We start from the raw sequence: 14,450 nt of genomic DNA, 5'->3' as shown, positions 1-14,450 counted from the left end.
CAGACGATGCAATCTCAACCACACTGCACACTGCCCTAACCCATCTGGACAAGAGGAATACCTATGTGAGAATGCTGTTCATCGACTACAGCTCGGCATTTAACACCATAGTGCCCTCCATGCTCGTCATCAAGCTCGAGATCCTTCAACCTCAGGAGGCTGAAGAAATTTGGCTTGTCACCAAAAGCACTCACAAACTTCTACAGATGCACAATCGAGAGCATCCTGTCGGGCTGTATCACCGCCTGGTACGGCAACTGCTCCGCCCACAACCGTAAGGCTCTCCAGAGGGTAGTGAGGTCTGCACAACGCATCACTGGGGGCAAACTACCTGCCCTCCAGGACACCTACACCACCCGATGACACAGGAAGGCCATAAAGATCATCAAGGACAACAACCACCCGAGCCACTGCCTGTTCACCCCGCTATCATCCAGAAGGCGAGGTCAGTACAGGTGCATCAAAGCAGGGACCGAGAGACTGAAAAACAGCTTCTATCTCAAGGTCATCAGACTGTTAAACAGCCACCACTAACATTGAGTGGCTGCTGCCAACACACTGACTCAACTCCAGCCACTTTAAAAATGGGAATTGATGGGAAATTATGTAAAATATATCACTAGCCACATTAAACAATGCTACCTAATATAATGTTTACATACCCTACATTATTCATCTCATATGTATATGTATATACTGTACTCTATATCATCTACTGCATCCTTATGTAATACATGTATCACTAGCCACTTTAACTATGCCACTTTGTTTACATACTCATCTCATATGTATATACTGCACTCAATACCATCTACTGTATCTTGCCTAGGCCCTTTTTTTAAATTAGCCATGAACGGAGATGGGGATTTGGACTTGGTTTTACTTAATTCTCCATACTGGCCAATGATTATAATGGCGATTCTGACTCAACAATAAATTCATACATTGTGCCCCTGGCCTGAGAGGATGGAAGTTCAATATGTAGCTAGATGTAGAAGGCTAATGTTAACTAGCTGGTTAATCGTTGCCCATGAAAGGAAGTTAGGCTAGCAAGCAAGCATTTTAGCCAAGTAGTCTAGGAAAACTAAGTGTGTACTGTATGACACAGTCATAGACCATTTCAGAAACATGAAAGAGAGGAGGATGGCATTGGCATTTTTCTACAAGTAGGGTGAGTCAAAACACTCACACACACACACACACACACACACACACACACACACACACACACACACACACACACACACACACACACACACACACACACACACACACACACACACACACACACACACACACACACACACACACACACACACACACACACACACACACACACACACACACACACACACACACACACACACACACACACACACACACACAAATCAGTACCATGGACATACACATTATATTTTGCTTAGGTTGATTGGACCTTTTTAAATGTTTTATTTCCCCTTTATTTAAACAGGTAGGCAAGTTGAGAACACCTTTATTTAAAAAGGTAGGCAAGTTGAGAACACCTTTATTTAAAAAGGTAGGCAAGTTGAGAACACCTTTATTTAAACAGGTAGGCAAGTTGAGAACACCTTTATTTAAAAAGGTAGGCAAGTTGAGAACACCTTTATTTAAACAGGTAGGCAAGTTGAGAACAAGTTCTCATTTACAATTGCAACCTGGCCAAGATAACGCAAAGCAGTTTGACACATACAACAACACAGAGTTACACATGGAGTAAAACAAACATACAGTCAATAATACAGTAGAAAAATAAGTCTATATACAATGTGAGCAAATGAGGTGAGATAAGGGAGGTAAAGGCAAAGAAAGGCCATGGTGGCAAAGTAAATACAATATAGCAAGTAAAACACTGGAATGGTAGATTTGCAGTGGAAGAATGTGCAAAGTAGAAATAGAAATAATGGGGTGCAAAGGAGCAAAATAAATAAATACAGTAGGGGAAGAGGTAGTTGTTTGGGCTAAATTATAGATGGGCTACGTACAGGTGCAGTAATCTGTGAGCTGCTCTGATAGCTGGTGCTAAAAGCTAGTGAGGGAGGTAAGTGTTTCCAGTTTTGATGATGTGCTGAAATAGTGGAGGCAGCTCCTGTTTTCTTTGCGACTTTGAGCTATCTTTCCGGTGTTCTACATCAATAGTTGTTTAGTAGTTCGAATATGTCTGAGAGATGTTGCTCTCTGGTTTCGTGATGAATTTATTCTGCCACTGTGTATTTTTATTGTCTCTGCCTTTAGGCTTATATATCACAGTGTCAAGGCATACGAACTAACAGGTTATAGAGCAAACAATGCAATTATCACAGCACATAGGTTGTAATATGGCATTTTTTCCCTGGCTTGGCTTTACCAGTGATTTTACCCACGCACTGCTACTGCCCTGAGACAAGGCAGAGTATAGCCCACGAAGATCTCCCCCACCACACGAGCCCGAGGGGGGCGCAAGACCGAACAAGAAGATAAAGTCAGTGACTCAACCTCCTCAAGTCGAGTTTAGCGAAAAAAAGCCTGGCACGACCTGATGCACCCCTCTTAGGGACGGCATGGGAGAGCACTAGTAAGCCAGTGACTCAGCCCCCGTAATAGGGTCAGAGGCAAACACACACACACACACACACACACACACACACACACACACACACACACACACACACACACACACACACACACACACACACACACACACACACACACACACACACACACACACACACACACACACACACACACACACACACTGCTCCCATACTAATGCCTCCCCACAGAGAGCAGAGTGAGGACTATTTTAGCGGTGGTGTCACCCTCCCAGACAGGAAGTTAGTCTGTCAGAAACAGGAAGCTGGCCTGAGAGGAGTCTGATGGAATGCTCTACTGGAATGTTGCATGCTGGGTCCCCAAAGTAACCTAAGCCTCGTGTGTACCCCGCAGTTCTCCCCATGCGCCCTGCAGTTCTCCCCCTCATACATCCTCCCCCGCCCCACCTCATCCCCTCCTCTTTCCGCTCACAGAACTTCTCTAACAGATCTCTGTCTGTCTGTCTGTCTGTCTGTCGGTCTGTAGGGAGGACCTACAATGATCTGAACCAGTACCCGGTGTTTCCCTGGGTTCTCACCAACTATGAGTCCGAGGAGCTGGACCTCACCCTGCCGGGCAACTTCAGAGATCTCTCCAAGGTACTGTCATTCTGTTATACACCCTGTAGGACTGGAGGAGAGGGGGAAGGAGAGGAACGATGGGGGAAATTGGGGAGGAGGGGTAAGGACAGGAGGGGTGAGGGTCTCAGTCGGCATGGGGATTTCCATATTAATGCCCATGCAGGCTGGAAGAGAAAGCCATCTTGACTGGGAAATAATGCAGACATCATAATGCAGACATCATGTGCTCAGTCTGAACCCAGCGCTGGAATGTAGAGAAGGAGCTGATAGTTTAACATCCTAAGTGTCTCCGCTCTGTTTGGTACTGTATCACCTCAGCCCATAAACTGAATGTTCTAGTGTCTTTGCTCTGTTTGGCATGGTACTGTCCTCAACTATCAACAGTAGGAGAGTTTTAAGTGTCTGTATGATGAGGGCTTCTGTCCCTGTTTAACTTCCTAGCAGCGCTCTCTCGCTCTCTCTCGCTCTGTCAACTCACAGACTCACTGACCTGAAAACAATCGCATTCCTGTCTGAGCTTTCCTTCTCTCTCACTCTGTCACACCCTCCTTCCCCGGTTCCCGCTCTTCCTCAAAGTGCCGACTCCCTGACTCTCTCTGAGCTCCGTTTTCACGAATGTGAAAATATACATTTTCACCTCAGGTCCCAGACAAGTGTTTGCTAGGGAGGAAGCAGAGGGACAATTAGGTAGGCAGGGAGAGAAGGAAAAGCAGGAAGGGGGAAGGAGGGTATGGAAATGAGAGAGGTTGCTGAAGAAATAACTCCAACTAAAGCACCCTGGTAGGTATGTGTACGGATGTCAGTGAATACACTTCCCTCCTAACAGATGTCTATAAGGGTAGTCTCCTCTCTACCTGGTTCATAGCAGTTTCACCCAGCCAGTCTAGAAAGTCACTGTGTAAATATTTCTACTCAGCCCTGTTGGTAATCCAGTGTTCACTCTGGCAGCAGGTCTGCAGTAAGACACACACCTTTCCTGTGTCTTCCTGCTGTCGTTTTAGCTAATGTAACCCTGTGGCAGATTCAGTCTGTACACAGCCAGGTGTGTGTGTGCATGTGTGACAGAGAGAGCCCGAGCCCTCTGGCCTGTGGAGACAGTTATGTATTGTAATGTATTCCAGTGACATCCTCCCATGCTGTTTACAGGCTGAGCTGCCTTCATTACCTTGAGTTCACAGGCCTCTCTCTCCTGACAGTTGTCCTTGGAACCCCAGGGCTCACACACACCTCCAACCCCAGGGTTCCTACCTCCAGATGTACCAGAAAGCGAATTGAACTGGAATGAAGGGGATTGAGTTCTCACACATACAATCAGATTAGACAAAGAGCAGGGGAGAGAGGAAATAGGGAGGAACTCGGAGAGAGAGAGAATGTAAGTGTTCTGAACGGAGTCATGTAAAACCACCAAACCACTAAAACATCTGTGCATCCCAAATGGCACCCTATAGAGTGCTGGTCAAAAGTAGTGCACTATGTAGGGAATATGGTTACATTTGGGAAGCAACGATCTAGTGATATTTTGGTCCTCTGACTCAGCTGCTCACACCATGGGGTCACGTGACTACCAATCAGGAAGTGGGTGCCAGTACCAGCAGGCTAAATGTCCTTTAGCTCCTGGATGATACGCCACTTAATCCTCTCACACACCTGAAATTTACCTGCTGATCAGCCAGCCAGTCATCCGTGTTAAATCCAACTGAACAGAGTGTTCTCTGCCTCAGGGCCACCGTGGCGCATTCCTACTGTCAGATCACAGGGAGACACACAAACACACCCAACCATACACACACACCCTCCATGTCAGCGGTACAGTGGTGTGGTGGAGCGGTTCATTAGGTTTTAATGATTATTTCCTGGTGACTGACAGGTGGCTGATGGGAAAGGGAAGCTCATCTCCTCATAGCTGTTAGTTGATGTGGAAACGCTGATAATCCTATATGAAGGCATACTGAGCGTGTTCTGCTTAACAATCTAGAGGTTTATCATGGCTGTTGTTCTACCTGTTTTTGTGTGTTTCTGAATGTCAAAACTTCTCTCAGGGAGAAACAGCAAAAGCTGTGAAGTGACAGCAGACATATGTACCTGATCTACTTTACCTCCTAGCTACCGTTATGAAATGGAGAGGGAGATTGTCCATACTGGTCTTCGGAACCGCGGCCTTATGAACCGGAGCCCTTCACGTTTTCGATGGCTCCAAAGCTAGCTCACTTGGAAGAGAAATTATATTGACATTTGGGTCATTTAGCAGACTTTTTTTATACTGGTGGGAATCAAACCCACAACTCTGGCATTGCAGGCACCATGCTCTATCAACTGAGCCACACAGGACTCTAGTGTGCACATATGTGTGCATATATACAGTGCCTTCAGAAAGTATTCAGACCCCTTGACCTTTCCACATTTTGTTACTTTACAGCCTTATTCTAAAATGTATTAAATAAATTGTTTGCCTCAGCAATCTAAACATAATACCCCATGATTGTCACGCCTTGGTCTTAGTATTTTGTGTTTTCTTTAATTATTTGTTCAGGCCAGGGTGTGACATGGGTTTATTGTGTTGTTGTATTATTTTTTTGTGTGTAGGCATTGGGATTGTGGCTGATTAGGGGTGTGTCTAGCATAGGCTTGGCTGCCTGAGGCGGTTCTCAATCAGAGTCAGGTGATTCTCATTGTCTCTGATTGGGAACCATATTTAGGTAGCCTGGGTTTCACTGTGTATTTTGTGGGTGATTGTTCGTGTCTCTGTGTTAGTGTTCACCAGACAGGCTGTATAGGTTTTCACGTTCCGTTTGTTTTTTTGTATATATATAGTTATTTCATGTATCGTTTTTTCGTCATTAAAGAACATGAGTAACCACCACGCTGCATTTTGGTCCGACTCTCCTTCAACAGACGAACGTCGTTACAATGATGACAAAGTGAAAACAGGTTTTTAGGAATTTACTCCAGGTTTTTTTTTCAAATTTGCTCCAGGTTTCCTCCAGACGTGATGCTTGGTATTCAGGCAGAAGAGTTCAATCTTGGTTTCATCAGACCAGAAAATCTTGTTTCTCATGGTCTGAGTCCTTTAGGTGCCTTTTGGAAAACTGCTGTCATGTGTTTTTTACTGAGTGGCTTCCGTCTGGCCACTCTACCATAAAGGCCTGATTGGTGGATGCAGCATAGATGGTTGTCCTTCTGGAAGGTTCTCCAATCCCCATAGAGGAACTCTGTCAGAGTGACCATCGGGTTCTTAGTCATGTCCCTGACCAAGGCCCTTCTCACCCGATTCCTCAGTTTGGCCAGGCTGCCATCTCTAAGAAGAGTATTGGTGGTTCCAAACTTCTTCCATTTAAGAATGATGGCGGCCACTGTGTTCCCAAATTTTTTGGTACCTTTCCCCAGATCTGTGCCTCGACACAACCCTGTCTCAGAGCTCTACAGCCAATTCCTTCGACCTCATGGCTTGGTTTTTGCTCTGACATGCACTGTCAACTTTGGGACCTTATATAGACAGGTGTGTGCCTTTCCAAATCATGTCCAATCAATTGAATTTACCACAGGTGGACTCCAATCAAGTTGTAGAAACATCTCAAGGATGATCAATGGAAACAGGATGCACCTGAGCTAAATTTCGAGTCTCATAGCAAAGGGTCTGAATACTTATGTAAATAAGGTATTTCTGTTTCACATTTTTAATACATTTACAAACATTTCTAAAAACCTGTTTTTACTTTATCATTATGGGGCATTGTGTGTATATTGATGAGGCAAAACATTTATTTAAAATCAAATTGTGTTGGTCATGTACACATGGTTAGCAGATGTTATTATGAGTGTAGCAAAATGCTTGTGCTTCTAGTTCCAACAGTGCAGCAATATCTAACAAGTAATATCTAACAATTCCACAACAAATACTTAATACACACAAATCTAAGTAAGGATTGGAATAATAACATATAAATATATGGATTAGCAATGTCAGAGCAGCATAGGCTAAGATGCAATAGATAGTATAGAATACAGTATATACATATGAGATACGTAATGCAAGATATGTAAACATTATTCAAGTAGCATTATTAAAGTGACTCGTGTTCCATTTATTAAAGTGGCCAATGATTTCAAGTGGGCCCACGGTTCAGTATGTATCACAGTTTGTGGGCCACGGTACGGTTTCGGTATCTTTATATTTAAGAAAAGTGGGCGCTGGTACGACTCTCATACAGGGGACGAGTTTGCAACCTGGGGGCAGCCCGTCAGGAAGTCCAGGACTCAATTGCACAGGGCGGGGTTCAGACTCAGGGTCTCAAGCTTAATGGTGAGCTTGGAGGGTACTATGGGTACTATGTTGCTATGGTGTTGAATGCTGAGCTGTAGTCAATGAACAGCATTCTTACATAAGTATTGCTGGCTCAGCCGGCTCATCGGGCTTTCATGCCTCTGCCGGATCGCCAGGCTCCCCTGCTTCCACTGGCTCGTCAAACTTCCATGCCTCCGCCGGATCGCCAGGTTCCCCTGCTTCCACTAGCTCGTCAGGTTCTCATGCCTCAGCCAGCTTGTCGGGCTTTCATGCCTCTGCCGGATCGCCAGGTTCCCCTGCTTCCACTGGCTTGTCAGGTTCTCATGCCTCAGCCGGATCGCCAGGCTCCTCTGCCTCAGCCGGTCTATCAGGTTCCCATGCCCCAGTTGACTCGACAGGTTCCTGTGCCTCAGCTGGTGTGATAGGTTCCTGCGCCTCAGCTGGTGTGATAGGTTCCCGCGCCTCAGCTGGTGTGATAGGTTCCTGCGCCTCAGCTGGTGTGATAGGTTCCTGCGCCTCAGCTGGTGTGATAGGTTCCCGCGCCTCAGCTGGTGTGATAGGTTCCTGCGCCTCAGCTGGTGTGATAGGTTCCTGTGCCTCAGCTGGTGTGATAGGTTCCTGTGCCTCAGCTGGTGTGATAGGTTCCCATGCCTCAGCTGGTGTGATAGGTTCCTGCGCCTCAGCTGGTGTGATAGGTTCCTGCGCCTCAGCTGGTGTGATAGGTTCCTGTGCCTCAGCTGGTGTGATAGGTTCCTGTGCCTCAGCTGGTGTGATAGGTTCCTGCGCCTCAGCTGGTGTGATAGGTTCCCGCGCCTCAGCTGGTGTGATAGGTTTCCACGCCTCAGCTGGTGTGATAGGTTCCCGCGCCTCAGCTGGTGTGATAGGTTCCCGCGCCTCAGCTGGTGTGATAGGTTCCCGCGCCTCAGCTGGTGTGATAGGTTCCCGCGCCTCAGCTGGTGTGATAGGTTCCCGCGCCTCAGCTGGTGTGATAGGTTCCCGCGCCTCAGCTGGTGTGATAGGTTCCCGCGCCTCAGCTGGTGTGATAGGTTCCTGCGCCTCAGCTGGTGTGATAGGTTCCTGCGCCTCAGCTGGTGTGATAGGTTCCTGCGCATCAGCTGGTGTGATAGGTTCCCGCGCCTCAGCTGGTGTGATAGGTTCCCGCGCCTCAGCTGGTGTGATAGGTTCCTACGCCTCAGCTGGTGTGATAGGTTCCCGCGCATCAGCAGGGGTGACTGGTCCGCTCCTGATCCCCGAGTTCGTCGCCTTTGACGCTGTCCTGTGGCTGGAGCCGCGCGTCGGGGAGGGGGTACTGTTCCGTATACTCCCTCTCCAGTCTCTAGGTCATAACTAGGGAAGGGTCGTTACATTAATTTGCCTTCTCTGCTTATTTACTAGTAGCATATCCTATTGATGTTAAGAGTTAACAAAGAGAGTTAACAAAGCTTTTTGCCGAAAAGTTTGTTTATGTCGTAGCAAAGGTTAGCAATGCAGCTAGCTAGCTGTGCAGCCAAACTCTCATAGACTCTGAAGATTTAGTGGTGCTAGTCATGCATATCACCCTTTACTGTATCAGTGTTTTATAGACTGCTACCGAACTTCAGACAACTTATACCATGAGAGAAACCACCCGAACGAAGAACTCTGAAGAACTAGATTGTATCTGTACAAGATGCTTCTTCTGACAAGCCCAGAGAGAAAACAAGTTTGACTTCTCCTGCACTGTACTATGATGTAATTTCCTTTGAAATATAAAATGCAGTATGTGTGTCTCCTTGGGAGTTAGCCTAGATATTACCACACTAACTGCAGAACTTTCTCTTTCTCTGCGTTTCAGACACACACCAACACACACACACACACACACCAACACACACCAACACACACACCAACACACACACCAACACACACACACACCAACACACACACACACACACAACACACACACACACACACACACACACACGCTCCTCTTGGATCCTCCACTTTGGGGTCTCTGCTCTCTGCAGTCAGAGAATGATCCTAATTACATGTGATGAGTGGTTTATCTAGTGTAGCATGTGACAGCCCTATAATCCAGCAGCTAGGTTTGATCATGTCTTGTTTGGTGGTGGAGGTAGGTATCACTAGGTCAGGTGTTATTTATGGGAGTGAACTTAGAAGGAGCTAAATGCAGAGCTGTCTAAAGCACTTGTTTTTATTGTCTCCTTATCATGTCCTGTATTTACATAATCGCCTGATAATAGGTAGTTGGTGATTACTGTGTGTTAAAGGAATGGTCGAGGATAAGGTTTGTTGTCACTATTCTACTCCAATAACCAGCCACGGAAGGGGTCCCAAATGGCACCCTATTCCCTATGTACTGTAGTGCACAACTTTTGACCAGGGCCCTATATCGGGGCGGCAGGGTAGCCTAGTGGTTAGAGCGTTGGACTAGTAACCGAAAGGTTGCAAGTTCGAATCCCAGAGCTGACAAGGTACAAATCTGTCGTTCTGCCCCTGAACAGGCAGTTAACCCACTGTTCCTAGGCCGTCATTGAAAATAAGAATTTGTTCTTAACTGACTTGCCTAGTAAAATAAAGGTAACATAATAATAATATCCCCATCTCCCACCTAGTATCTATTTTAGCACATTAGCTTGCTAACATTAGCATCCAACATTAGCATTGATAGTTCCATCAATTAACCTTAAGTAAATTAGTTGTTAGTACAATCAACACACTTGACATGCCTGGTTGCTTTAAAGTGTGTTTATGTCAAGAAATCAATAAAATACCACACTGTAGCAAAGTTATCTAGGTAGCTAGCTGTCGCACATCAACAACAGAGAAGGTCAGAGTAGCCAGAAATGGATGTTGTCTTGTTTGCGTGAACTAGCCAAACATTTTTTGTTACCCAAATGGACCCTGGTCAAAAGCAGCATAAAATATAGGGAATAGGGTGCCAGGTTGCTGGTGTTGCATGCATGTGAAAGGCTTAGAGCTTAGCAAGTTCTTATGGCCACTTAAGACCCAACACTATCTACCATGTTAACAGCTTTTTAATGTCTTACTAATGAGCTAGTTCAGCAGGCTAAAGCCCCCCATATATTTTTATAGGCTAAGAGCTGTCTGTGAGGGTGACAGAGGAAGCCGATAAGATGTAATGGACAAGACACACCATAACCAAGTCAACATTAGCTGTGCGCAGTAGATCACCTTCTGTGTGTCGAGGAATGGTGGTGATTTAACATGTAGAATAGTCTGCAAATGAACAGAAAATGGCAGCAGATGTTATGTGGTCAGAGGCAATATGACTTCCATCTGCTACTTTTAACCATTTGTCGGTGAGGTTTTGTCCTTAAGATACTACATCCATCCTGCTGCTGGGTTTAGTGGAAATATTCATATTCACCGTATTTGGGGTTCTTGGCTAGCTATGAGACCACGTTAGCTATGAGACCACGTTAGCTCTGAGACCACGTTAGCTCTGAGACCACGTTAGCTCTGAGACCACGTTAGCTATGAGACCACGTTAGCTCTGAGACCACGTTAGCTATGAGACCACGTTAGCTCTGAGACCACGTTAGCTATGAGACCACGTTAGCTATGAGACCACGTTAGCTCTGAGACCACGTTAGCTGTGAGACCACGTTAGCTGAGAGACCACGTTAGCTGTGAGACCACGTTAGCTGTGAGACCATGTTTCGCAGGTAGATCAGCTTTAAAATTGTAGGTAGATTGTAGACCACGTTAGCTGTGAGACCATGTTTCGCAGGTAGATCAGCTTTAAAATTGTAGGTAGATTGTAGCTTCCATCAATGTAATTGTCTGCATCATTTCCAATCCCCCATATAATGTTTTGCAAGTATATACAGTACCTGTCAAAAGTTTAGACACACCTAATCATTGCAGTGTTTTTCTTTACTTTTACTATTTTCTACATTTATTTGGGCTGCAATTTCTGAGGCTGGTAACTCTAATGAACTCATCCTCTGCAGCAGAGGTAGCTCTTGGTCTTCCTTCCTGCCGGTCCTCATGAGAGCCAGTTTCATCACAGCGCTTGATGGTTTTTGCAATTACGCTTGAAGAAACGTTCAAAGTTCTTGAAATTGTTCTGATTGACTGACCTTCATGTCTTAAAATAGTGATGGACTGTCTTTTCTCTTTGCTTATTTGAGCTGTTCTTGCCATAATATGGACTTGGTCTTTTAACAAATATGGCTATCTTCTGTATACCATCCCTACCTTGTCACACAACTGATTGGCTCAAATGCATTAAGAAGGAAAGAAATTCCACAAATGGACTTTTAACAAGACACACCTGTTAATTAAAATGCATTCCAGGTGATTACCTCATGAAGCTGGTTGAGGGAATGCCAAGAGTGTGCAAAGCTGTCATCAAGGCAACCGTTAAAAGCATTTCCAATGCTCTCACCTCAATTTGCTTTATATATAGCTTTTTTTAAACTATATATATATATCTTAATTTCCATCATTAACAATTAATATGGCTGAAAAATCTTAAATCTAACATATATTTTGATTTGTTTAACCATTTTCTGGTTATTACATGATTCCATATGTGTTATTTCATAGTTTTGATTGCTTCACTATTCTACAATGTAGACAATTGTAAAAATAAAGAAAAACCCTTGAATGAGTAGGTGTGTCCAAACCATTAAAAAGTACCATAGTAATTGAGTGTCCATGATATTTGCATTGCAACTACGTAACCCTCCAATTGTTCTCCAGTATTACACCATTTAAAACCCTTCCCCATCCCAAGTTGGGTTGTCATCCCAGTGACCAGCAGGCCTCCCCCGTCCCCCCGGATCCCTAGGCTCCCCGATAGGCCAGGACCCATCCTTTGAAAAGAGCACACGGTGCCACACCACAGAACAGAAGCAGAAAAACCTCTAAAAGCATTTTCAATGCTCTCCCCTCAATGTGCTTTAGATATAGCTATTAAAAAACTATATATATCTTTATTTCCATCATTAACAATTAATATAGCTAATAATGTTGACAGTTCAATCAAAGGATTATTACCTATAAGCAGGTATGCCATTGCAAGCAATTATTATTTTAGCAAACAATTATTGTGATGCATCCTATATTGCCTTACCCCCTAGCAACAGATGTGGGATACACACACACACACACAAACACACACGCACGCACACACAACACACACACACACACACACACACACACACACACACACACACACACACACACACACACACACACACACACACACACACACACACACACACACACACACACACACACACACACACACACACACACACACACACACACACGCTCAACCCCTTTTCCCACAATCAACTATAAGCTCAGATGCTCAACTGTTGTTACATCCCAGAGCACCAACTCAAGAAAGGACTTGATTTAGGAATGCATATACAGTTACAGCTGTTTGAGAAAGCATGCAAGATTGAGCAAAATTGCCAAAAACTGGGAGATGTCACCAATGTCAAGTCCTAGGTGATGGAGATCAGCTACACCACCTTCCCCTGAAACACACACACACACACACACACACTGGTCCCTCGTTGTGACCATGTTCCCAAGCGTCTCTGTGCAGTCAGACCTTTGATTATTTTGTGCAACCAGGGTCACAATAATATGCCCCCTCTCTGATTGTCCAAGTGTGACCCACTTCCCATGGGTTACTGCAGCTAGTGTTGCCAGCACTGCCACTACCTGCGTGGGGGTACCCCACCGGGAGCCACACCGGCTACCTACAAGGTTGTAAAGGTTCTCCTTAGCAGCGTTGTGAATTTCCGTGTATATTATGCTCTCCCATCAGGGGGCTCTGGCATTGTAGGACCAACCCTGCCAGGCAGGCTCAGGATCTTGAAGGGACTGTGCTGCTCTAGTAGGTCTCTATGCACATTCCTCTTTCTGTTTTGTCTGCAAATAGGCAACTTACAGTAAGCACCTATAAAAAAGATATGGACTTGAGTGTATGTGTCACTCAGGTGGGTGTCTAGGGTATAGGCTTGGGGACCGTTCCATCATGATAGGACAATAAATAAATAAATAAATAAACGATGTATAATTTATTTTAAAATGTATCCCTCATCCGCACAAAATTGAAAGCTCTCTCTCGCAACCCCTGCTCACAGACTCTGGGATATGCAACTGTTTCCTTTCTCACTCACTTAACACCACACTTTTCCAAACACAAAAACACACACCGCCCCATTCATCACAATACAGTACCGATGTACTGTGCCTTCTATGTCTTCTGTTTGCTGTGTTTCTTTATCTCCACCGTATTGATTGAGTACTTTTGTGTTCTAGTTCGTTATATTTTAAGTATTATTTTACTAGTTATCATTTCTGCTAATGCCGTCTTATCCATTTATAAAATACAGTACATGGAAATGTAAATAATTTTTTTTAAACATGCCCTATCTTGAATGGTATAGTGTAGTTATAGTTCATTAAACGATTGTTTCATTTTATTGCTTTTCTATCTATTTTTGTAAATTATTATTACATTCCCTACCATGGCTACTATTTGGCGTTCCATTATTCGACTCCTCTATAAGAACTTTGTAATTTTTAGAATAGCCATGGAGTGAGCAGTCTGTGTCTCGGAACATTTGGTTGTCAATATACAGTTTATCGACTACGAGAGCTACACGCTTCCCTTTTAATCTATTCTCCTTGAAGATTGGGTACAGAACAGGTTAGCTATGAGACCATGTTAGCCGTGAAACCATGTTAGCTGTGAGACCATGTTCGCTGTGAGACCATGTTCGCTGTGAGACCATGTTCGCTGTGAGACCATGTTAGCTGTGAGACCATGTTAGCTGTGAGACCATGTTAGCTGTGAGACCATGTTCGTTGTGAGACCATGTTAGCTGTGAGACCATGTTAGCTATGACCTCCCAAGTGGCACAGCAGTCTAAGGCACTGCATCGCAGTGCTGGAGGCGTCACTACATACCCAGGTTCGAGCCCATGCTGTATCATAACCGGCTGTGA

The 14,450-nt window shown here is 44.8% G+C and overlaps 1 protein-coding gene across 7 annotated transcripts in view; it reads left to right on the top strand.

The window, feature by feature from the left end:
- Positions 1–14,450, top strand: part of LOC124005234 (neurobeachin-like) — a 418,832-nt gene that overhangs the window by 336,213 nt on the left and 68,169 nt on the right. For all 7 annotated transcript variants that reach the window (XM_046314300.1, XM_046314299.1, XM_046314297.1 and 4 more), the window contains one exon: positions 3,076–3,188. In XM_046314300.1, coding sequence (XP_046170256.1) covers positions 3,076–3,188 — 113 coding nt within the window. The remainder of the gene's footprint in view (positions 1–3,075; positions 3,189–14,450) is intronic.

Source organism: Oncorhynchus gorbuscha, linkage group LG19 (assembly GCF_021184085.1).
Source record: "Oncorhynchus gorbuscha isolate QuinsamMale2020 ecotype Even-year linkage group LG19, OgorEven_v1.0, whole genome shotgun sequence".
Taxonomy (NCBI): Eukaryota; Metazoa; Chordata; class Actinopteri; order Salmoniformes; family Salmonidae; genus Oncorhynchus; species Oncorhynchus gorbuscha.
This window is presented reverse-complemented; position numbering and strand designations above follow the sequence as displayed.